The 27,322-nt window shown below is 38.7% G+C and overlaps 1 protein-coding gene across 1 annotated transcript in view; it reads right to left on the bottom strand.

The window, feature by feature from the left end:
• Positions 1–26,806, bottom strand: part of SLC24A2 (solute carrier family 24 member 2) — a 109,276-nt gene extending 82,470 nt beyond the window's left edge. The window contains exon 1 of the mRNA XM_050913275.1: positions 25,745–26,806. Within this exon, the coding sequence (XP_050769232.1) occupies positions 25,745–26,680 (936 nt within the window). The 5' untranslated portion in view covers positions 26,681–26,806. The remainder of the gene's footprint in view (positions 1–25,744) is intronic.
• Between the last annotated feature and the right edge of the window lie 516 nt (positions 26,807–27,322).

Below are 27,322 nucleotides of genomic sequence, written 5' to 3'. Positions count from 1 at the left end.
ATGTGCCCCAGCTCATGGCTGGCTCCTGAATATCAGCAATTGCTCTGAGATAGCTGGGCAGGCTGCTGAAAGGCCACTTCTATTGCTGCTGCCCACATTTCAGTGCAGAAGTGCCCATGCTGTGGCATGGCAAGCCACTTTAGAGCTTATGGGCACCACGCAACCACTGTGCTGCTTCTATTGAGGTCCCCAGGAAAAATATGTGCGTAGCCCCTTGAACGTGTGTTCACCTCACTGGTTCTCCCCCTCCTCTGCCTCTCCCTTGCCCAGAAACAGAGCAATCCAGGTCCATGAAAATGAAGAAATCAAAATTCATTGAAATACTCTTTATAGAAATGTGTAAGACATCTGTCATGCTGGAGCCCTCTCTAGCAGTCAGGGGGGTCCTGGCTGCAAGCCCAGAGTCACACTACCTCATGCTTCATCCCTAGATCGGCAAATCAATGGCAGACCTTCCCCTAGAGAAGCAGAAGTGTGGCCCCAACGGTTTGAGCCTAGAGCCTGATGGTTAAAATACTGTCCTGGGAGCCAAGAGGGACAGCACTGATCTCCCACATGCCAAACTGAAGTTAGATCTCCAACTTACTTGTTACAGACACTGAATTTCAAGGGTGTTACAGAGCCATTTGGGCTAGAAGGGGCCTAGGGAGGTCTCTAGGTCAAGCTCATGCTCAAAGCAAGCACAACACTGAATTCAGCCCCAGGTGCTCAGGCTGTGTCCAGTCAGACCTCGAAAACCTCCGAGGTACTTCATTTTGTGAGAAGCCCAGTCCTCTTGTGTGTGTGTTGGCTGACCCATAAAAGTCTTCCATAAGGAGACACCTCAGGCACTATATCAGAGGATGGCTGAGTTTCCGCACTGTGTCTAAGATGATGTACAAGCTAGCTGCTCAGCTATCGAACACTACCAATAGAGAAGAGTTACATACGTGTGCAGATCCACAGTTGAGGAACACTGGTGTTAGGCCCTTCCAAGACTAGCAAACATTTTCAAAATCATCAAAATTCTACACTTATGCACCTAACCCCCATTCGATGGGATGCAGCCATTTCTACCTAAATAACCCTCCTAACAACAGACACTATAATTCAGAAATTCACTCTTGGCTAACATCACGTACCTAAGAATGACCACATGATATTAAAGTTTTCAGAATATAAAGGAACCATAGTGCTGTTGTTAGCTTATATGATGGCTAAAATCAGCACAGTACCCAAATGCGATGACAGATACTGTAATGCAGCAATGTAATAATTAAAAACTGAATTGTTTCTATTGAGAGACTCAGTAGTTACTCAACAGTTGGTTGACTTTGTCAAAGAATTACCCTTGACAATTAACAGTGCTGCCAAATATAGACTTTCATTTAAAAACCAAGTAACCTCTCCTCATGGTGGCAACAATTCCATTCCGAGCTAAACGTACACAATGCTGTCCTTGTTCAGATACCAGGAAGTCTGGCTGCAAGCTGTGTAACCGAGCTCCACTCAGCAAAATGGGGTATAACACAGTTTACATAACAGTGCTGCCAAATGCTAAGTCTGTGTAAGGTGAAGAGCGGTGCCTAAAGTAGGAAAAGAGTAAAATGATACTACATCAAGTATTTCTGCTTCCTGCTGGATGGCTGGAAGAAATGGTGTTTCTGCAGAAAGACGTGGGCATGTCTGTTAAAAGACAGCTTTGCTTTGAATCACCAGGACCCACTGACCTGCTCGGAATTGAACATTCTGTGAAATGTGATTTTCTCTCCCTTCACAGTGCTGAACTGTTTTATTAACCAGCAGGTACCTGATAGATGCGTGGATACCTGCTGGTTAATAAAACAATTCAGCTCTCAATTTCTAGCTGTCATGTAGATAGGCACTTGAAGTAATTACTAGGCTTTCTAAGCTTTTAATATGACAGAGGAAGCATTATCCTTGGTGGTTAGCTTCCTTAAAATTAGTTGCCAATTATTCACCATTCTTTCACAAATTTTTGCATAGAATAAGATGATGCAGGGTCTGAGGACTGATTAAAACATCTGGGACTGGGCTGTGTCCCCAGACTGAGCAACGGCACTGTGGAAGAACTACACACCACTCAGTAAAACTTACTGATCAAAAAAGTACCTTTGATTCAGAAACAGGTTTACTCCATTTCTTCCTTGCTCCAAAGGATGCACACAATATAATTTGTTAGGTTTGTTCCCACAGCAATTTGCAGACTGTTCACGTGAGCTCAGAGGTTCCAGCTCCCTTGTCTAACTTTGGTTCTCTAAACATGCAGCCTTAGTGACCTGCTTTTCAGAACAACTTCTGCAAACATTAACCATTCATGGTCCCACACATCAATTGGCATCCCAGGAAATCTTCTATTTTGTTAATATGTAAAGGAAGTCCTGCTTCATTTATCATCTTGTTTACTAGAGAATGTGACTCTGAGGAAGTGCATGGGCTCCATGCCCTGGCTGTTTATTCACTCTTGATTTCAGGATTCAAATACCTTCTCCATGGAAAACTGTTTTCTTGTACCAAGAGGGGAGTATTCCCTATGGACCTTTAAAATAAACTTGTCTTCACTGTTATATTTCTCTTCATTCTATGCCTGAGCTATCATACACAAGTCTTAATAGCCTCCTGTAAGAACCTAAAAAGATTAAAGTCTAGGAGGGACTGTGATAGGGTCACAAATGTAAGGTTTTGTAGTATTGCTTTGAATGTCTCTGTTTTCTTACCACCTTTCTGTATACAGGATGAAAGACCACTCTGTCTGTGAGGACAGAAAGATTATCTTCTACCCAGAGAACCACCAAATAGCCAGCTGGATTTATAAGAACCTTATTCCCAGATATTTTGAGTGCTTCCATGAAAGAGGAAATAAACACATGGCCCAGCAATATTTAGGTCTTGTCCAAAAATGAATTTTCCCCAAACATTTTCAGTCAGGTATCACATAGTCTTGGCTCACCACTACCATCATCTATTGCCTTTATCTTAGAGTGAGAGACAAAGACAAAATACCAAAGCATCCTCAGATGCACACTGCTTTTGGGCAGGCTTCTACAGCAAGAAGCCTGTTTACAGCAAGTTTAACTGAATGACGTTACACTGCCTATCAGCATGAAGCAACTTGCCTTTGGCTGTACAAGCCACCAGAGTAAAAGGGATTGGTCTTACAAAGAGCGAGCATGCCTAGTCGCAAAGCGCTCTTGCTTCACAGTCCATATTATGACAGTGCGTGGTAGAACAGATATGTTTCTGCCGCTCTTGTTGAATAACAACCCCGCATAGCCCTACTTAGTCCCACCATAATTTATGCAGAGTGCCTAGTTAATTGCGATTCAGTGAGGACTCCTACACAGATAGATCTCCTTGCAAGAAAAATTTAAATCTTACCACATTTGAACTAGACAACTGCTTTAAAATTGCCCCTTCACTACTGAATGCAAAGAACACTGCAATGCCACAGCAGCTTCTGTAGATAACTGAAACCACTACAGTGCACTGAATATTGGTGTGACAGACATTAGCAAACCACAGCTTTCACTGCCCTCTGCATCGCGTCCTAGCGGTGAGAGAGTGTGCTGTGACTCGTATGGAAGTTTAAGCGTTGGTGTATCTTAAGAGGATTTATTATAAATACTTCTATGTTTAGCATATGAGCATAAAGCTATGAGTAGAAAAACTTGAAATAAGTAAACTGTTGTGTGTGTCTATTTCAGTCAAGCCCACAGCAGCCACTGCCTGTTCCTGCCTATTCCTAAGCAACTAATTAAAAACTGCAATTAACCCTTTTTCTTGACAGCTGCCATTCATCCTGTTTAACTCTTCAGTAAACTAGTTCTATTTGTATAAAGTTTTAGGACATTTTTCTATCATCGGTGCATGGTAGATAGAAAATAGCAATGCCACAATGCCTGCCAGCTGATTTTTCTACTCCCTCTCCCTCCTCTTGATCATTTAGAGTGCATTTGGCAGCCACTCATTACAATTTAATTGTTCTAATACTTTCTACTCCTCCTCATGTGGTGATGTGCTTTCTGCTGGGGAATGAAGCGGGTGGTAATTGAAATCCTTGTGACTCTGTGATTTGGATACTTTAAGTATTCACCAGTTTCTTGCAATAACTGAAATTCAGTCTGATTTAAGGCTTCATGGCAATGCCCTCCTAATACCTGCCACGCATTAGGCAGAAAACCATGTCCTACTTACCCGTGATGGTTGCTAGCTAAAGGCTCCCAGACAGAGGTCAATCCTGCATTAGTAACCTTGGTCACTCTTCTAAGGACTGTTTGTGCTGCCATATGTAAAGAGTCTTGCTGGGGCACTGAACAAAGCAGACCTCAAAAAGGTGGGTTGCAGCACCTCACTGCACCTCACCTCACGTCTCACATACCTGCTCAGCTATTTGTCTCTTTTAAAAAGATCTTCACATTCAGGGGATATGGGTCCAGTAATTGGAAGGAAAGCAGCTGATGCCACGGCTGTTTAATTAATTGATTATTTTGGTTTAGCCACCAAATCTAACAAAAAAAAAATTAAATAGAAATGTTTTCCTAGCAAATTTGCTCTGAAATTAGCCCTAAAATTGACTGAAACCTCATTCCTTACAGTGAATAAAGAACTTTAAAAAAACCTTCTTCAGGTGACTGAGATGGGGTGCATCTGTCTAAATATAGCAGTCTACCTCTGATGAAGTTCTGTAGTTTCCCCCTGCACATAATAGAGAAAAAAAGCATTTCCTGGGTGCAATGCAGGGATTTTTGTCTTAGATACCCACTGTAGGTGCCTCTACTTCTCTTTGTGGGCTACAAAGAGAGTCAGATCACAATACCCATACTGGAGGAGTCCTATGCCAGACAAATCTCACCTCGCTGTAAGTGCAAGCAAGCAGATGTGACCTTCTATGTATTTTTATTGCCCTCCAAATTGAAAATGCTGCTGTAACTGTAGGCAAACACAAGGGTGGGGTTTTTTCATTCTAAGAGGAAAAATGTCAAAAATCTGTGAGGCACACAGGATAAATGTGTTGAGGAAGAAACAGCTGGTAAAATAAAGGTGGTAATAAACTTATTTTCATTTCATGAGAAAAAAATATCAGTTGCTCAGAAACAGGCTCTGTTACTAGTAATTTCAGCAAAAAATGGGAAAGAAATGAATTTTAATGCTGTTGAGAGCTGCTTGGAAGTCCAAGTTCTCGATGAGATGTCACTCCTATGGTAAACAGATCCATTCAGTTAGTCCTAGTTAATACTTCAGAGATTGCTCACAGAGAAGGCGTTTGGCTTCCACTGCGACAAGTTAGTGTTGCCAGCTCATAATGGCAATCTAAAGCAATCAAACAACTCATTTTGATCTTCTTTATGTTGTGCCTGAATAAAAGTTCAGCAGAGATTGGTGTGTTTCTCTCTATGACTTTAGAGTGGGAAAAAAAATAGCTTAAAGTAATTCCTAGAATGTAGTCACATCATTGTTTCATCTGTTTTCTCCTATACCTGGCCAGGTACTAAGGTATGATTCTACAAGCAAAGTATTAACTGTTTGCATTGGGTATAAGTATTTTTCACATGGTTCAAAGTTTATTATCATTGAAACTGTATTTCCTTACGTCTCATTGGAATAATTAATTTATTTAGACTTATACTTACACACAAATCTTATGTGCTTTGCTTTTATCTTGCACACAAGAGGCTTCATAGGAATCAAGCAACAACAAAAAACAATACGTCAAAACTACATGTGTCTACTGCAAAAAGCAAGTTCTTACCAGAAAACAGGTGACGGAGTCTAGCTGTCTGTTTCTGCTGGCAGATCGCAAAGCTCCTACTGTGATGGACAATGCACCTGCCCTGCTAAGTAATGGTTACCAAAACTTCTCAAAAACTTTACCCTTGTGTCAAGTCTTTAAAAACTGAGTCTACAATTAAGAAAGCAAAATTTCAGAAATGTTGACACTAGGCTGCCTGGTTTTAGATATAATCACACATGAAATAAAAGTAGGTTTTGTCTCCATTAACCTTGTGTCTTCATAATCTCAAGGATACTTCATACCAGGTTCATGCACCAACAGAAATCAGAGACATGAAAGGATTTCTACAATGTACACCAACTCTCCAGAACTTGGCATTAGTGGTGCTTTAGGACACTTTGCTTTTTGTTCTTCCGGACTGAATCTTTTCTGGCAGCTCTGCACTACTCAGACTTTCTCCAGCAAGACGAAGCCATGGGGCTGTCCTGTGCAAGACAGCCAAACTGATCTGTAGGAATGGGTTCCTGCTATTAAAAAGTGGCATATCTCAAGCATTTTCAACAAACATCTTTTACTTTGCAGCCCCATAGGAAAAGTGCCCCATTCCCCACTTGTTCTTATTCCACCTGCACCAGAAGGGCAACTTGTTGTCCTTTGGCTTATATCTTGCTCTTTATGGACACCAGTTAATGAGTTCTTTTACCTCCTCTCCATATGCCCATTTTTTTGTGTGTTTTCTCTAAGGTATCTTAAGTAAGCAGCAGGGAGTCCAGGAGACCAATGTTAAAGCAACTCTCCATATCATTCCCTCAAACCTAGTGCTGTGCAGAGCAAGGTTTCCCTTTCTGAACAGTTATTTAAGCTGAAATACATCAGAAAGAATTTAATCTGCAAAATCTAAAACATTGATCTGGGACAAGACTATCTATAACACATAACACAGAATACAGATACACACTGCCCATTCTTACTGCAAAGTGGCTAAAAACTGGACTCTGAGGTTACTAACAAGAATTTTGCCTGATACACAATTAGCGACCTTGATGCAGGCACTGTGTATGTGACTCAGCTTAATTTAATTTCTTGCTTCCTTTTCATTTCATGTATGAAACAAATGTGAGAGGGGTCTGTATAAAATTAATGGCAATCTCAGACAACCCACAGAAAATTAATAATCAGATATGAAAATAAAGACCTAAAATATTGACAGTTTTCAGTCTCAGGAAAGAGGCTGAATTCCTGAATTTGCCCATAGGAAGGAAAAACAATTGCCTGTTTACCATTCCAGATATTCAGAGTAGTATGCAGACCAGAGCATGTCAGAGGAGGAGAGGCTGAGAGCTGGGGCTGCTCAGTCTGGAGGAGAGAAGGCTCAGGGAGAGCTTATGCATGTGCGTAAATACCTGACAGGAGGGTGTAAAGGGGCCAGACCCTTCTCAGTGGTGGTCAGGAAAAGGACAGGAAGCAATAGCACAGACTGAAATACAAGAAATTTCTTCTTAACCTTTGGAAGAAAATCTTTTTTTACTGTGAGGGTGGTCAAACAGTGGAACAGGTTTCCCAGGGGCAGCGTGGTGTCTCCTTCCTTGGAGTCATCCAAATCCAACCAGGTATGGCCCTGAGCAACCTGCGGTAGCTGAGCCTGCCTTATGTGGAGTGGGACTGGACAATTTCCAGAGGTAGCATCAGCCTCAGCCCTGGTGTGATTCTAAATGCAGAACCCCATTAGAGGTACTTTAATGAAAGCTGTTTATTTCAATAAGCTTGCTTACATTCTCTGTGCTCAGAGGAGCAATATATACAATCAAGTTCCTTCAATAAAAAAAGAAAGCTGAAAACTGAAATTGTAATAATCTTGTCTTTCAAGCTCACAAAATATAACATAGGCATCTGACTTCCAGAATTTAAGGTCCTGAAGTGCAAAATACTTTTGCAGGGGTGCCTTGCAGTATTTCTTTTTACTACTGCCAGAAACTAAAATCATATTATTTGTGAGTATAGTATGCCTGTTAAAAGTACTTATTTATTTGTATACTTATGTTTATATCCGCAACTTTGGTAACTTTCTGAAAATCATCCCACATACATCTGGGCCTTTACATCAACTTACTTGTTGTACATGATGTACACGATGCCTGATCTGTGCCGGCATTTATTACCTTCTGGCCTAAAGTCTGGATAACTAATTATCTAATAGTCAGGTAAAGGGTGTTTCTTATTACAAGTGACTATAATTACTGGGAAGGAAATGTGATACCGTATTTTATTATAACTACAGTGTACATGCACTAGTTTTCTGTTGCTTCGTTCTCAAACCAAAACAACTGTATCTCCTTTCCGCCCCGGCTCTAAAAACAAGAAGGCAGAGAAAATGGGAAACATATCTAGAAAAAAAATGTTTAAGATGATCTTTTATTATCTCAGCTGCTGTTGAGCAAGACACATTATCAGGTCTCTTGTCTTTCGTCTGAGTAGGCCCAGCCGGAACACAAAGACAGACTTCCAAGCCATTCACCTGCAAAGCTAGGAGCCTGTATTTATATTTTATTGTTGCTCTTTTCAGCTGAGAAGTTGAACAGGATCTTAAGCCCCATTAGCTACGGATCAAGCAAGTGACTGCATGCCATGGCTTGCAGCAGTGCAGAGAATCTGCTGCTCCTACAGGAGATCAAGCCCTACAACAAACGCTGTGATGAAACAGCTCTAATCAACAACAGCGAGGCTGGCCTGTTACAGGAGGTGTCATCCCACTTGCTGGAGAAAACAGTGTTTTAATAATAATCTGATTTCATCATCAAACCGTCTGGGTACCGCAGTTCTCAGCCGAAGTGAGAAGCCGCATATGCCTATCAGGATATGTAAAAATTGTTCTATTTTTTCAATGTCAATATCACTAGAGAAACAAACACCCTTCAGCATTTTATACCCATGCTGAAACAGCATACCCTCAGCTATCTCTAATGGGCTGGAACAATATCCTCTCTTGATAACTCTGAACTTTGAGGGAGTTTGAATCTAAAAAATTAAGTTTAAAGGCTTTTTGTGTTTCTAAGTGAAATGTCTTATGTTGAATTACACATTTTCATTCCACGATCCGAAAGAAGGTCACCAGATGGCACTATTACACATTGTCTTTCCGATTTCTGTCTCTTAATACACACAGAAAGTTTTTAATTGTGGAAGAACTGGTAGTACTGTTGCTGTAGCACTATATTTGGGGACAAGTGTGATGAGTAGCATCTCTGTTTTAATCTCCGCAACCTTAACAAACTCTTCCAGAGGAGCTGTCCTCTCAGAACCAGATGCTTTCACAGATTTAAATACAGGCATAAAAAAATGGAAGGGACTGTTCTGTTATTTATGTCTGTCTCTGCTCAAGGACTAGCATGTATCTGTAATGGGAACACATCACAGCAGGAATGCACACACATTTGGCTATGCTGATCTCTCCTCTTTGGTAAGTAGAAACCCTCTGCTGTCATTATACAGAGATTAAATGCCCTAGGCATACTGTAAGTACTTTTCTCAATTATACTGACAGAGAGCCAGCATATCCAAGCTGCATCTTGGACCCAATTAAAATGCATCTGCACACCTATCAGCAAAACATTGCATATATGACAGTGAAAGTTGACATTTGAACCTCTCTCTTCATTGTCCTCAGCTCTTTTAACAACAGGAGCAGAAATATTAACCTCAAGACTCCTAATTGACATGACACTTACAAATGGCCTGAGCAACTCCTGATACGTGTATTTTATAATAGCAAACCATTGCTCATTTCTGTGGCTACTAATTTGTGATCCACTGATATGTGAGTCATGATTAATTCCATAGCGTGTTAGAAGAGTAATTTAGAATAGTAATTTAGACTTCATAATGCTTTAAGGTTGTAGGGTTCTTTTAGCTTTGTTCAGATATGGTTTTGTTGAAACCTTATAGAAGCTGCCTATCGTTTTTTTCCTGACTCATAGGACAAAGAAATAGACTCAGTAAATTATTATTTTGCTTTCCACATATCCCATTATATACATTTTTTTGTGAACTATATCATATACTCCAACAAACTCATAACTAGTGAAACAGTGAAAAAAAATCAGGCCATGAACTTTTAAGTATGTGATGGAAAAGGCCAACTGTCACAAAAAGTCCTGAACCACATATGGTTGACTGGATCTGCCTCTGACAAAACGCAGTCACTCCTCCTATATCTTGATCGGGATTTATGTGATAGCAGCATTAATAAAAGAAGTTTACTCCATGACAAGTGTATCATTGGCATACATGCTGCGTTGGAGATGCTAGCAACCCTGCTAAAGAAAAAGATTGGAAAACATCAGAAACGACTGTTTCTGCTGATAAGGAGCCTAACTTTTCAGTACTGCATGTAATCTTACCTTCTGATCTCGATTAAACTTTTTCTCCTAAATTCCAGTTTGGAGAGTTCATGCTGGCCTAGACATACAATACCCAAGTGGAACTAACCAAAACCAACAGAACTGCCACCACAGGCCCAGGGGAGCACTGCCATCAGTCACCACACACAGTTCAATCACATGAAAAACATTTCTCTTATATTTCCTTTTTAAGCTTTTATGCATTTTGCAAGGAATAAATTCACCCAGTGGACATACAACTTTGTCTATAGTAGCACCATATTTTGGAAGTAGTCTGAATAAGGCAGCAGAATTTTTCACAAGAAATGATGCTGCATTTTACCAAAAGTAAAATTCATAAACACAGATATATTCTGTACATATTTCTGCTCACAGAAATGAGCAGTTCTGCTCAACACTGAGCTTTATATTCATTCCATGTAGCTTCATGAACTTAAGTAAGCTTCTTACATTAGGAGCATAGCACACATCCTATGGTAATAGTTCTGTTTTTCTCAAGCCTAGAAAAACTTCATTTCCAGCAAAGTTCTCCTTGCTAGGGGGGGTAATATTGGACAATATAGCTCCCTTCCAATACAAAAAATCAGCAAGGTACAGGATGTCATCAAGAGTTAGAAAATCCTGCTTCTCTTTTCCACAATGTTTGCTGCCAAGCATCATCTTAATGGTCATTGCTTTCTGCATGGAGTATGCTGCAATTACATGAAGTTCTTCTAGCACTCTGAATCTATCAAAAACCCATTAAAACCAACAATGGTGAAACCCATCTATGCAAACAGAAAGCCAGCCCCATGCAGCTGGTCAGCTCTCTGTAACGCGCAATCCCTGGCTAACATTTGGAGCTGAAAGAACAGATTCTTCTCCTGCTCTTGGCATCAGGAAGCACTTTGGTATGTGGTCTTTCACAGGCTGCCAGAAAGGGTTTCTTGGCCCACACTTCGGGAAACAGTGATGCAGCAATCTCAGCCCCTGACAGCATCTGGCAAACCTGACACATCAGAACAGAAATGTCAAGATATTAGGAAAACAGGTAAGTCACGGCTCCTTGCCCAAACCTGCTGGTTTTCCTTATTCTCCCTTTGCTGTAAGAGGATTGGTGAACAAATTGCAATCAGTGTTGGCCCTAGAAGAGGTCAGGGAGCACTGGCTGAGGCTTGGCATTGGCCAGTCCTCCACACCCCATCCCCCACACTTAGGAAGAATATACTCATGTCTCAGAGGGATGCCCAGCAAAGGGAAGACAGTAAATTTCAGGTTTTCCATGGCAAATGGACAGTGGTATGCATGGTACAAAATCTGTGGCTAATATGAAATAACACATGCATAAGAATGAGGTATCACATCAAATCCTTAACGCCATGTGAGGAATTTTGCCTTTTAAAAAATACCTGTTTCTCATTACTGATTTCCTATCCTTATGCCTTACTCTTTTATCCTTAGATGGATACAAGATGATGCTATAATTGCTACTTTGACAATTCATTGATGATGTTAAAAAATGGGTGGTGGTCAGAACACACTGCAACAGGAACAAGCTGATGATGCTCTACATTTCATGAGTGAAATGCCACTGCCTTCGTGCTACACACTGACGTTGTAATGCTGATTATTTTAATGGGGTGACATCCAAGGACATCCAGGTTTGGATTCCCCCCCCCAAATGAACAAGACAGGCATATGATTTTACAAGTTTGAGGGGATCTGAGACATAGTGAAAGAAATTATTTGCCCAAACTCAACCAACAAGTCTGAATGAGCCATGACTGCAACCTGATTTCCTTTTGTTAAGAGACTGTGTGCACATATGCTTCCTCACAGCAGGCTCTATTACCTCACTATATTGTAAAATATTTGAAAACAACAATTACATTTTAATTGTGAAGAACAAACTTCCAAAGGCAGTGAAAAGCAGATGGAGCAAGAACAATGTAATCTGAATTTTCATAATTAACCACTCATTTTTCCTTTGGAAGCTGGAGTTGCAAAATCTGAACAAGGGTTTCCTCATTATTTTAGGAGCTGTATACAATTCAATTCATTCATTGTAAATGTTCAGTCATCCACATTGAAGGCTAATGAAAATTTAATTAATTAATGAATGGGTTAATTAGTTTAACTAATACTGTAATTCTCTGAAAGTTAAATTTATGCCTCATCTTACCAAAAAGATAATCCAGAAAAATCTGCTATGAATCATGTACGTTAACAGTCTTTGTGGCTGCAGTACCAGTGACTTTCCTATAAATAACAGTAAGACTCACTCAATAGCTTATTTGCCACACATACATCTCTTTGGAACAACATGCGATATCTACATACTGACCTGAATACCAAGGGAGCAAATGAAATGTTCACAGACTTGATTAACATGTAAATAAACATTTTATTTTGCTTAGTGGCAGAGAAAAACAGTAATTTTGAACCACTCCTATCTCGAAGGTGAGCCTGTGCAAAATGACATCAGGTCGTCACCCTCATGACAACCTGATGCAATTTCAGGTATTAGAAAACGCAACATCATGATATGTATTCAGGCTATTGCAATAAAAGCACAGGAGATGGCTTTTCAGATTTTACCAACCTATTGCTGTAGGTGATGGCCCAGATTAATTTTGCCCAATTTCAGGTCAGTAGAGGATTAATCCTTATAATAAAGATCCAAGTCACACTATAAAAATGCCCATTTCTCTGTACTGATCACAGAAGTAACCTGAGAAGACTACATTCATAGGTCAGGCAGCACAGCTAAGCCAGATGAATCTGGGGCCAAGAGTTGGATTCTGCAATTGGTCTTGAACTCCTCATTGGCAACTCTGAATGCAGATCAACTAAATCTGAAAATTACGTTAGTCTGCCTTTTTATTTTTGCATACTATTTTTCCATAGGAAGACCAGGTTATTTACAGAGAAGAGCTCTCTTCCACTGTATCACTCACAAAAATGTGCCTGTATGTGTACTAATTAACTAACTGTAGAGCAGTAGCTTTTCCTACGTTTCAGAAAGTAATCAACTGACTTTACCCGTACCCAGTATTCTCCTTAAAGAGATGGACCCCTAAAAATGATGAAGGCAGCAGTGGTTTCTCGGGATGAGGTGTCTGAGAAAAGACTATTATGGGCCCACAGTATAATAATTGCTTTGAGATTTATCAATAATCCAAAAACTACCCACATGACAGGACAGATCAGGCTGTGAAACACTCAGTGCCCTTTTCCAGTTTAAGTCCAAGGGCACAGAAAGCTGATAAAGTCTGTTTTGCTTGCTCTGAGTCCAAAAGAAATTGCTTTGGTTGTTTGCTAGGGGTGATTTAATATAGAAGGAGAGCAGCTCAGAGACTTGGAATTATACAGTGGCACAGAGAGACCAGAGAAGCAGCACGATCATAATTCTCAGTGTCCTGACTTTTGGGCTTAATTTCTCTTTCATCAAAATCAACAGCAAAACTTGCCCTCAACTTCAAACCTACCTTATATTCAGTGTAGTCTTCTCCCTCACAAAAAAAAAAAAAAAAGAAAAAGGAAAATAATGGAATTATAAAAATCTACACCTACAGGTTTGTTCAAGTCCAATTTCACTTTTTTCCCTACTATTTCTCCTAATAGTTTTAAGGAGGGACAATAATGTTAATGATGGGAAGAATTCTTAAGCAGGAAATCTAAAACTTTGGCAAAAATGGCTGCTAACAGGATTATGCTTACCAAGATGCTTCAAAAATAGCATGCCACTAAATGAGAGCCTCATATATGGTATCTGGTTTGTTTGCCAGTTTCCCCAAGCCTCACCACTGCTTTATCTAGGACCTTTCTCTCAGATGCCACATGTTCTGCCTTGCCTCAAGACCATTTTGCCATCAATACGCTGACCATTGTTTTTCTTGCACATAGTAATCCAATCAAGCAAGCAGAAATAAACCTTCCTACACCACACTGTACAACGTTCTACACGGCTTGAAAGCCATGGGTTTCTAAGAAGATTAAACGAAAGAGAGAACCACATCTCGACCCTTAAACCCAAAACTAAGTCCTGAGTTTGCAGTTCAGTCCATGCCTGTTACTGAGCCTATTGCTGTTATTTTAAGATGAGAGTCTGTATTTCTTTATGCACGTCCACGTGTGAGATTATAAATCAACATTTATTTCCCATGGCCCTTAATATGAAAGAGGAGGTTGCATGTTTTTTGGATGCTAAATATATATACTATATATTACATTCTAAATACCCTTATGGAATTGCTTGCAAGCAAACAATGCACAAAGGAAGTTATCCAAATAATTCAGTAAGTCATTTCAATACTAATATATTTTACAATACTGATTTTCAATATTGATATTTGCAAATAATTACTAATATATTTGCAAATGTATGTACTAATATATTTTTGCAAATAATTAGGGAATGGGTCTGGTGACTTTTCTATTCCTTTGCTTAAGAAGACTTATGCTTTCTGGGTAGATACTTTAAATTTATGTCCCAACTTACTGCACAGTTTCTTGCTTATGTAACATATTTCAGTTACTGTAATTCCAGCTGTTGGCCTTCCCTCTGAAAAAGAAATGGCCTTTTCTCTGCATGAAATGTCATGTAGTAAAGAATAGTGCCCTCAGCCATTCCCACGATAGAATCAAGTTCTGATTACCTCACTGGAAAGTGAGAAATCATCCCTCTCCAGTGATGCAGACCTCCTGTTTCTATCCCTGTAGAGGCACAGGATAGCAGGAATTACTAATATGATATATTAAGGTATAATAAAGTATGTCAATAGCTCAGTACGTCATGTCCTCGGCCTCAGGCAGGAGTGATTTGTTGCTTGGAAGGAGTCCAAATTTAAGGAGAACACACAGACATATTTCTCTGAACAGCTAATCTGGAAAAAAACTATGAGAAATGTGCTGCTCAGAAATTTTAAGTATTTGAGTAGGTCTTATGGAAATGGGTTACTAGGCAGAGGACAGGTGAAATGATGTAGGAAGCATGCAAATTACTATCCTATGGATCTGCACTGTAACTCATTGACCTTTTATATGGCCTACATGGCACCTTTCAGACTCATGATTATGTGTGCATGCGTGCGTGTGTATACGTAGCTGTGCCTATAAACACACACACAAATGGTAAATGGTTCCAGTACAGACTGAGAACGAGACAATTAAAAGTTTACAAAATCACTTCATTATAATGCGTAGAGTAGGATTCTGAGTGGCAGCAAGTAGCAATTTTGTCTCAGAAAGCGAACACAAAATCCAATGGCAATATTGCTCCGAAATTTAGTCCGTGATCATACTGACTAAATTTCAGAGGAATTTTGCCATGGGTTTTGAGTGAGAGGAGACTCAGGTATTCTGTCTGTGACTTTTGGAGAGAAACTAGCATTGCTGTGCCTGCTTCAAAGATACATATGGGTCAAAAACTCATTCTGAACTGGAAAACTTAACTGTTTTTCATGGTTTTCAATATAGAGAGGAAATAATAACCACGTCTTAATCCAAACTTTGCAGAGCATTTCATAATTATTTGTATCACTGCAGCATTTAAAAATCCAGCCAAGATGAAGCCTTCAAACAGGATATGCCTCCACCCAGAAACATTCTAAATTAAAACAAAGTGTAGCAAATAAATACAATGAATATTAAGAATAAAGCAGAAAAATAGGAATATTTAAATAGCAATAAACCTATGCAGAAACAAAAAATAGCTGCTAGACAGCATGATGCTTTCAAATTACTTCAGATCACCACTTTAAAAATGTGTAAGTAACTTCATAATATGAACTATTTCTAACTACTCCTGGACAAAGCAATTTCTGGAGCTCCAAAATCTGTTTTTTTCCCACTCAAACATATGACTGCCATAAATTTTAGCTAAATGATAACTTGGTGATTGTGCCTGGTAGCAATAAAAGGGATTTAATTAGTAATTTGATAAAAGCTTGCACCACAAATTAAACAACAAAATTAACATCTGATTAATCCCAAAAGAGATATTCATCCTCTAGTGTTACAAACCCTGCAAACTTCAACCTTCTTCCTCGGGCAAAAGCCTACGTAACTGGACAGGTCTCAAACAATGCCCTGAAGGTCACGAAACACCGGCTGTGACAGCAGACGTGCCTTTTCCTTAGTGCTCTATATCCGCTAGAGCTCTTTTACTGCAATGTGAGAGGGTGAAAAGTTTACACTAGCTGGTTATGCAATAAATGTCACTGGTATTACCACTGACTTTAGACGAGACTCCCAGCAGTAAGCAGTTAAGAGGTGGTAAAGCAGGATTAATTCCTGAGGAAAATTTATGATTAATTTGTCAGTGTAGTATGCAGTACAAATTCCCTGCTATCTTTATTCTTCTTTGAAGAAGAAATTATTTTGCTCCAATCTATTAATCCCTTAAGTGCAGCACTTCATAGTAGTGTTAGTATCATTGCACACACACCTTTAAGCCTATTCTCACACACTCACCATAAAAGAAGTCATCCAAGATCATTGCTATTTATTGCTATTCATGTAAATGAATACAACTTCAAGGATACGAAGGACAGTGGAATAGTAATGGAATAGTGCAAAACACAGTACTGAGCAGTAACTATTCTTTGAACTGCCTGGATGAAATTGCATCTGACAGGGACAGTAAAATTACCCAAAGTGAGCCACTGTTGACTAAGGCAGATAGATAATGCCAGATAAAGCTGCTTTGGAGGCAACGTGAGCTCTGAACCCTCCACCTGCTGCAGAAAGAAGTACATGATCAACACTTAAAACTCTCATTACCCTCCCAAGCCATGAGGTTCAATTCTGCTGCCAGCAAGGCAACGGCTGTTTTTCCAAGACTGCATTTTTTTCATTTCCTCTTTTCAGATAGGAACACACGTAAGCCAACAAACCACCAATGACAACAAATAGCAACTGTATTTCCTCAAAGTTTCATGATTTTGCAGGCAATACCTGTAATATGTGGTAATGTACTACAATATATTTTCTGTCAGATGCAATTGGTTTGCCAAAAGTATGCCCTAAGGCTGCTCTAACTTAGGATTTTCAGTTTGCTTGCGACAGTGACCTGCACTTAACAATACAATTGCAAGAATTTCATACACACAAGTTTACAACAAAACCAAACTAAACCCAAACCATCTGATCTGCCTGTTTTCCCAAAAAGCAAAATAGAGCACCAACACTACTATTTTGACTTAGGTCCTATTATACAAAAGATGCTGCCTTCTACTAGATGCATTGACTGATCCTTGCAAAGATCTATTGCTAGATCATATAGAGAAATAAACTATTTCTTTAAACTACCTCCTGGACGTCTATGTGTAATAAATAATCAGCAACTCAGTGACAGCTTGGATGATGAGGGAAAGACTGATGGTATGCTAACGATATAGACGGGTAAGCATATATCAATGTACATAAAATTATACACATGATGAATCATATTATTCTTACCAGGTACTCTGAATGGCATTTATCTTTTTCCACCATGAGCTATTGAGGGGATGAACTGTGATTTCATACAGTTGTCTAAGCACCTAGTGTGATGGAGACCAGATTATCATCTCGGTAGTTTGGTACAAAAATTAATAATAGTTAAAACATTTGTGTCTGTGTTAAAACAGAACAAGATGGAGTCAAGAGCATTCTATAAGAAGGAGTTCTCATTGACAGCCCAAATTTCCAGAATTTTGAAATGTACAGCTAAGTATTACTAAAGTATTTGGTTTGTACTGATAAAGGAAGATAGTGATTTTCAAGGGAAGTACTTAATGAGGGCTTTTGGATTAAAAATCACAAAACCAGTCACCTTTCTTCTTCTAAACCACCTGTATCTCACCTTATGATGCATAACGACTGATCGGTGCATAATAAATTCGTTACAATTATCTGATTTTGCTCCATCTTGTCATTTTAGGTTCTAAAAAAGCTGCCAGTGCCAAGAAAGAATTTGAATCTCTAGTTTGTGCCAATAGCACACTTACTGCTGCACAGATTAATGGAACCAGCCATTAAGTTAAATAATAAAAAATGATATTTAAATAAGAGCTGGCTGAAATACAATGGAATATGGCTAATCTAGGTTAAGGTGAAGGAAACACCATTCTTTATTCTACAGAATTAGTAACACCACACTAGTCATAGTTTGCAGGTTAGGCAAAATATTGTAGGTGACCGGGAAGAAATTAAGAAGTCTTATTCTTTATATTAAAGTTTCTTTTATAAATAGCAAAAAAGGTTGCTAAATAGATAAGAGATGTCTTAATCAAATTTTATAGGTATTACAGCTGTCTACTTATACTCACCTCTAATACATCTTCCCATCTGTTCTGTACCTCGTGTATAAAACACTTTTAATACTTATTGATCCCACATAGATCTTTTAAAGTGTAAACTTTCAGACTTATTTTGTCTCTGTATTTCTTTGTTTTGCTGACTAAAATGAGATTTTGAATTTTGGTCGAAAGGACTAAGGGAAGCTATTTTAATTTTGAAATACTGGTACTGTATTGATTGCTGTTTACCAGAAAGCACTCACTGGTTTTGTATGTTTGTTGTCTGTACCTAAGGGGTAAAAGATTAATAAATGTGCAAATCCCACGCTGCCTTACACCATCTTTATAAAGCATACAAATGTCCAACCACTAGTGACGGAGAATAGGAACCCAGACTGTCCACTTTAGGTTTAGTCCTTTCAAAAGCTTTCTGCACAGGTCTCCAATTTCTATGGTTAAAAAGCCTGGCTTTCAACAAACACTAGACAAGCATAGGCATGTACCTTATTTTTAAGAACTGTCCTGACCATTACACTTTTCCACTTCCACATCACTTTTGTTATAGGACCTTCTTTAGTATGAACATACTATCCATTATGCAGTAACAAATTCAAATTGGTTACAAACTTACTCTACAGTTACAAAAGGAAAATACCTGAATTCTTGGAAACAATTTCAGAAGGAGAAAAGACCCAAAAGGGGCCGTTTTCTCACCTCTACAGTTGCCAGCAGAAAATTGACTCCTCCTAATAAAACCAACAAAACCCCAGATCATTAACAGGGCAGAAGCACTTCATCAAACCTCATTTTTTGGCACGTGGCCCTAGCAGTGTAGTGCTGGCTGCCTAGGGAGTGTCACCACTCAGAAAGGCCAAGGCCACCCTAAAGTCAGCAGTGCCCAAAACATCACTGTACTGTGGCACCCTCAATGCTGCAACAAGCACTGCCCTAGGGCAGCTTCCACCACCCACATCCCACGCTTTAGAAAAGATAGGTACCTACAGTTGCCCTTTAAAAATATGGTGTGGAGGGCTCACTACTGCCTTTTAAAACAAGGCCAGAAAAAGCAGGGGAGTCAGCTGTGCCTTGCCACCCAAAACTTTTATATGATGAGTGGGGCACCACATAAAGTGAGCAGTGAATGTGGGAGATCTGTATATAATTGCATAAAAGTTGAGCACTCTTACCACCAGAATCTGAAGAGCTTGTAAAAGCCACTGGATTTTGTAAAATATTAGTCCGGGAGGTAAATTTGGAGAACTAGTTTGGGGAAAAAAGTAGAGGAATGTGGGTTAGATGGAAAAGCAGTACCATGCTGTTCCACCTGGGTGTGGCATTTCTGAGCAAGCCTGGAAGCAAAACTGTGGCATCTGAAGATCTCTGTTTATAAGTGAAGCTCCTTCAGAGTTTAAGAACCCCCAAGCAGGCAGATATTTTGAGGTCTGGTATACCGATTTGGGGATTGAAGTTCCACCTACAGTCTCCTGTAGCTCCCACATACTGTTGAGGATCCAGACCAAAGTACCCCAGACCGAGATGACAGAAGGAAAAACATTCATGATGTCTCCAGACTTTGGGACTGCATATTCCTCTCTTTGTACAGCTTCCGGCACAATGAATTTAATCATGTCTGGAGGAGTTCTGAAATACAGCATGATGAACATTTGCCAACACAGCTGGTTTTGTGCAGCCTCTAAGTATCATCTGACTTCTTTTTAATTACACATGCTTTTTATTGTTAAATATATTGATGGATATGTTGTCCCCTCGCTGTTAATTGAAGGTGGCACAATTTTAGCCTTCCTTTTTCCAGCACTATTAGCAAGGGTTGCCTAACGAATCTTAGTGGATGGCCGTGATTTAAGAGCATTTAATCTATACTGCATTTCCATGCTGTGACTTTCTGCTCATTACCAGGGTACATACATACAAAACCAAGAGACTCCAGTTGTGAAAATCACTATAATCGTTGCTTTGTAGTCAATAAATTACTGAGAGGTGCTAAAATAAACTGAGAATAGTATCCATTTCACTGTACTAATGGTTGCATATATCAAGTATTAGCCTTTGCGTATGTCAGTAATAGCCCTAAATTGAAACAACAATGCTAAATACTCAGGGCAAATTAACTAACAGTTACTGCTACTTGAGTAACATTAAGTTAACACAGAAGTAAATTGAAAGTTTTTGAGATAATAAAAGCAGACAAAACGTAACACAAAACCAGGCTTTTATCAAAACAAAACATGGTACGAGGACAATGATAATGTTCATGTTCCAAACATGTACTTAAAACAATGCAAGCATCTCACATACGTTGGTATGCAAGATCTAGATACTCATAGCTCTATATTCACACACCTGCTTGCACAAGCAGACCAACTGTGAAATGTCTGTAGAAGGCTCCAATCTCCCTATGAACTATGAAACACCACTTCAAAAGATATTTTGTCAGTGGTGAGAGAAGAAAGGCTATTCTATAGATACAGTTACTGGGTCTGTGGATTCAACATGAAGAAGCCCAGAAAAAGAACTGTTCAGGAGTTCAAACCAACTACAAACGGAAACCTTTTGCAGATTCCAGGTTTTCCTGTAGGCATGAAGGTAATCTGTGTTTTTCCTTAAACAAACACATATTAGATCATACATTATAACAGTGACTGTGCGTGTGCAGTGTTAACACAGCCACCAAGTAGAGAAGTACCTAAAAATACTGTTAACAACCTTTCCTTTAGAATGCAAATACTGCCATTAAATACAATGTGGCAACACTTGAGATCAGTATAGATCTTAAAATACCACACACAAGCTATTCAAGTTTCTTAAGACAACAAAATTGGCAATAAAATAATGTCAAACTATGTCTTGTTGGTAAAAATAGCTCATTTTCCAAATGCAGTTCTCTGTAAATGCAGAAAAACTGTAACTGTCTTGTATATACCATAAGCTATTTATCTAAAATGGTACTGTCAGTGAAACAGATGTCATTGCACAATAACCCTGTGCCACCCACATTCTGTTCTCCTAGTTGCCAAACAGAACTGTTTTGAGTTATTTACTGAGCGATCAGATTCAAGTATTTCTGCAATGATTTCCACGCTACATTAAAGAAAAAAATACTTAAAAACTGAAATGTAATTTCACATGATGTTTTACCATGATCTAATATATTCAACACGCCTTCACCAGTACAGACTATGAAGAAAAGACTGAAACCTTAGCAGAAGGTCAAAAAAGTCTTATTTTTAAGAACTTTGTACACCAGCTTTTTCCATTTTCCTCTTCCTGTCCATTATACTCAACTTCAGGCTTCTGTTTTTAAACATCTTCACTCAACCGAGGAAGATGTAGAATTGATATCAAAGTTTCCTCCCCAGTCCTAAAAAATCATCTGTTCTTTGCAGGATAACTACATAAAACCTAAAAATCACACCACAGAATAAGTTAGGCTGGAAGGCACTTTTGGAGGTACCTGGTGGTGGGATCACACTACCTTCTGTAGGGCCCATTCAGGGCAGCCCACAGGGCTCAGTGTCACTTGTCAGGGACCCATCTTAGTCTGCATATGCCATATGCCACCCTACATTGTAGAACTTAGCCGTCTGGTTTTTATCCTGTCTTTTCACACTGTCTTGCTTTTTCATCTTTCCTCCTTTTTTCCATCCTTGTCACAGTGATCTCTGGAGTTCATCAGTATCAGACTGCCATTAAGCTTCCTTGATGGTGAGACAGGGCACGAGACTATCCACACTTCAAACAGGACCTTGCCAATGCACCCCATGAACTCTAAATGCAAAAAGCTTGTAGTCTGTTCTCATCAGTGTCACCAAATTGTTGCCAAAATTCAAGTTACCAGATTTTCTCAATGTGTACCCTTTAAGAACCCAGACTGTATTTGTTTGAAAGCTTGTGAAGAAAGATAGTAAGCACAACGAAATTCGTATAGAGTACTCTGTCTGCATTCACATTTGTACAAGTAACCGACACACTAAAGAAAATAAGATCAGAAAAAGTAGTTAAGTTTGAATATTCACAGTTTTCTAGTACAAAAAAGTGCTTTAATTCTTAAAAATGGGGAAGAGAGAAAGGTATCTAAAAGACATCTAGAGATACACATGCATTCTAGGAACCCAAGGAATACATCTAGAGCAAATGACAGCTAAGCAGAAAAATCATTATGTATCTAGGACCTCTTTCTCATGGGAAATACTGTCCTTCTTGAGAATGTAAAACTTTCTTCAACCTTTCAAGATGACTGATAATAAAAGTACTGAAATTAACATTAAAATACATTTTAGTATCTCAAGAGGTTTTTCATCTGATCAGATTTTTACTCTTTGATACTGATTTGCTAATAAGCCACCTAACCCTTCAACTATCCAGCTTTATGATGCCTTATTTAGATCTCTCAACTTTGTTGAGCTGCTTTCAGATTACAACACAGAGTCTTAAAGATAAATAAGGCAGGCACGTTTTTTTAGCAGAACACTTGCCAGTTTGGCAACAGCAGAATCAACAACAGATAGGCAGGAGGAGTATTGGTTAGAGGAAAGAAGAGAATTTTCTGTACACTCCTGAAATAAAGTTCTTTCAAGACACTCTAACGCACCGATTCTGGAGAGCTGCCTAGCAATTCTCTGCCCTAACGTGGGAAAAAAGAGTGAAAAAGTTTCCATTAGAAACAACTGAGATCACAAATTCTGCCTTTGATATAGTAATTTGATTATATACAATTTTATTTTGCATTGACATAGCACACTTCTGATGACTGGAAGCAATCTAGGCTAACAGCTAACACTGTAGAAATGAAGCATCCTTTGCTACCAAACACCAAGACTATCACTTCTGCAATATTTATAATCCCCACTGGTTAGGAAATAAGCACCCATGTGCACTGCATTCACTACTAGGCACCATGTCTCAGACTACAAAAACATTTTATCCTTTGCTTTAGGCAATAACTTTCAAGCTGAAAATCCAAGGCATTTTTATCAGGCTTGGGACTACGTGTCATAGTTTTTCTTTTTTTTTTTTTTTCTTTTTTTTTTTCCTTTTTTAATTTAAAAAGCAACAAAAACAACTATCTAATAACGGTAAATAAATGAGCATATAACTTCAGTGAGATTCTTTCCAAAGAACATAATCTGTGACATCCTTGCTATCAGAAAATCAGTTCATTCATCCTGCTAAATGCTGTTCAACTGAGTACTAAAATAATTCATAATGAGTTATAATTTCAAAGTGTCAGCTGAATATTCAAAAATCTGTCTTTACAGCATGGTTCATAGAAGAAATACATGGTCTGATACCTTCAGAAGCTATTTTCCCCAGGAAGCAGAAAATACATATTAGCTAAATTGCAACAAAATGAGAGCATCTCTTTCATCCCGCTCTACCCCTCAATGATTTATGAATACATTATTTTATCATTTTAATTAACTTCAAGTTAATTCATGAAAAGTATTTTCATGAAACATATGATGCAAAACCTGTATTTTTAGGAAAAGTAGCCAGTTTTCTGATTTTTTCATCCCTATCTGAATTCTGTGCACCTATAATATGAATGAACTCCAAGAAAAAGTAATTAATATATCAAACAATAAATGAGTGCTCCTAAAGGTATCTTTTTAAAATCAAGTCCATCTAGAGTACTTTAAACATTTATTATGTTCAATATGGCTCGCAAATGATTTATTCTTCTATTCAGTTGAAAATAATTGAGCGCTTACCATGGTATAGAGCTACTGTACCCCAGCCTATAGCCTACACAACCCAAGGCAGTTGCTTTTCATACTGACTATTGTTTAAGACCAGTTACAGATTCACGTCGCCTTCAAATCCAGTTTATGGACAGATGAAGGTGCATTAAACGGTTGCTTCATATACCATAGTCTCTTCCTATCATTACACACATTTAGCATAAACTGTCAGAGTACTTACAATGCACTGTGAAATATCACATTATTTAGAAACCAACTAATGTAGTTAAAGAAGCCCTTCATTCATTACGGCAAATACGTTGTTGGTGTTAAGCCTTCTTTTTGTTTACTTATAAAATCCCAGTTATGCGTTTTGAGAAAGATGAAGACGAGCATGCTGATTTTGGAAAAGGAACAGAACAAAAAGGAAAATATAAAATTACAAGTAAATAAAAAAATTGAGAATTTTCTGGTTTTATTTTTGGTGGACTTTTTTGTGGATTGTCCTAAAACTGAAAGCAGCTGTCTGTAATGCTAAAATATCAATCTCTCTCTTCAAAGTTAGGCATATAGGCAGAATCATCAGTTTTCTGTGAGTCACAGGCAGATAGCCCCTCTCTATAGTTATATGTGCTCCCTCTCTATTCTCCTGTTTATATGCCTGTACACTTATATCAGTGGATTGTGACTCTTCTGAACCACTCATACAGGGCTGTTAAACGAAAGAAACAAAACAGTGAACAGTTCCCTGATACTCTGAATAATTACTGCATAATAAAACCTTATCTGATGAATAACCCCATTGTCATATAAAACCAGACATTTCAATTTCAGTATTAAACATCCAATTAACATACTGCCACATACACAAGTATTTATGGGTTCAGCTTCATAAGTCCCTTAAATATAGCCTGCTTTAAGAAGAGAGCTGTTTAAAAGATGATAATAATTGCTGAAGACTCACCAAGCCCTCTGTGCATAAATTCCCTTCTCTACTTGTGGCCAAGTACTAGGCCAAAAATCAGTTTGCTTAGTTGCAAATATCGTGTATGGGAAACCATCCTGGTTAAACAGAGGACCTATGCCTTTTGCCATTGTGGTCACTGTTTTTCCAGAGATTTTTTTCATGTAATTGCCACTAATTACAACTGGAAGTTAATACTCTTTTTTATCTACTGATGCTGATATACATGTATAAAAATACCTTTGTATACTTTGTATACGTTCTGAGCGATTTGCTTTTTTGAGGAAGAAAGTGCATTAAAAGTCTTTAAAAAGCCAAATTTTGCCACAAGATCCTCCCCAGATATTGCTACTGCTTAATCCAAAAGCTTAGGGGAAAAAATAGTAGCTATATCTCAGACCTCATGAATGTGCCAAAATGCTCAGTAAAGGTTTATGTCTTTTTGCTGGCATTTTTCCTTGCTTGCTGTGTGATTAGGATCATTCTGCAGTTAAAAGCTATTGATTTACTAGAAGGCTACCTCATGTTTTATATTTTCAGTCCTATTGGACTGATTAAACAAAAAAGCGTTTTAGCAAAACATGGAACTTTTTTATATCGCTTACTGTACTATATTAGGATCCTTATGATACAGGAGGGCTCAGGACTTACAAGGACATTATTACATATATGCTAATTAAAAATCGACCAACCTTTCCTTCAGCGTCTGCTGTTGTTACTTTCTCAACCTTGTTCCTGTTTAAAAATTTCTTCACCCATTCTTCTACTTGAACATTGAACTTCATGAAAGTCACATAGCAAAAATATGCTGTCAGGAGTGTTAAGCTTTCCCACCACATGATCAAGTTATCCAGAAAAAAGATGATTAGCAAGATCAAGTCAACGATGTAAAAGGACACATCTCGAAAGAGTGGCCACCAGGTAAGGTTCAAGATCTCTCTAGAAAATAAAGCACACATTCCAATAACAAACAGGATATTGAACACGGCAGATCCCACTATTGTACCAATGCCGACATTGCTATGGGATATAAACACTCCTATTAAAGAAGTGAAGAGTTCTGGGGCTGACCCACCAGCAGCCATGAAGGTTGCCCCGGCCACATCATCAGATATGGTCAGTTTTTCAGTGATGACAGTCAAGGAAGGAACAAAGAACTCATCGCAGACTATGGCTAAGGCTATAAACATGTAAATCATTCCAATTACATGGAGGATCACTGCTCCCTTTCTTCTCTCCTCAAGAGAGAAAAGGTCCTTGGGGTACTCTCCCTTGACATGATCATCTGTTGCATTGTCGTGCTCAGCTTTGTATTTCATAGAAGCGTGTGGGTCTGGAGTGCCGTTTTCATTCTGTTCCGTGAAATCCAACAGAGTTCTTTGGTGCCCACGCACCAGCTTTTGGCTATCTAGGCTGCTGGCCAATGCCATGCTATGTGGTTCCATCTTGAAAAAGGCACTAATTGAAAGAGAGAAAGTACTAATGGCCACTACACTGACAAGAAGCGCTATAATTCGTATCAGTCTCAGTTTTTTCCTAACATTCTGGTGCCACCTGCAACCGAACAGCAGTTCCTCCAAACGCCACTTCTCCAAGACCCCAGCAACAGTTTTTTTCTGAAGAGCCATTTTGTGTTCCGTGTGAGATGCTGAAGGAGTCAGACGGATTGTTCCTTCATACTTTTCTCCAGCTTTGAAGTTAGAAGTGCTTTAAGAGTTGTCCCAGAATCAAGTACTTTTACTCTTCACAGGAAGTATTTTCTTCATTCACCTTAAAAGGACAAACAGGTATTATTAATATTAGTGAAACAGCATGTGATTAGAAGCTTCTAAAAAGCATTTTACAGACTGGGTTAAATTTAGAATTTAAAGCAGAACATTACCAACTGTAACATAAAATCCTGTCACATCCCATCAGACACAGCAACAATATGTTTGTTTCAGCAGTAACCCTGCGGATAACAGTCTATCAACACTCAGATCATTTTATGCCTCTCATATGCCTCTGAGCCACTGCTCCCCTCAGTTGCTGACAAAAAATCCTAGTGGAAGGTAAAAAACTGTCCCCAAATGTTGCATAAAAATGAAGAAACTACTATTTTAATGGATAAACCAAAGATTATTACCTTCTGTAATTACTTTCCACCATGATCATGTAATGTCCAAATCCCAAATGCAGGGGCAATAATGTATGAAAAAGCAATCAAAGTGCTAACAAGCATCTCATCAGACCTTTAGGCAGCTGAGGCGATATTAACTGAAATGTTACGC

This window comes from Gymnogyps californianus, chromosome Z (assembly GCF_018139145.2).
Source record: "Gymnogyps californianus isolate 813 chromosome Z, ASM1813914v2, whole genome shotgun sequence".
Lineage (NCBI taxonomy): Eukaryota > Metazoa > Chordata > Aves > Accipitriformes > Cathartidae > Gymnogyps > Gymnogyps californianus.
The sequence above is the reverse complement of the archived record's forward strand: the minus strand, read 5'-3'. Positions and strand labels throughout refer to the sequence as shown.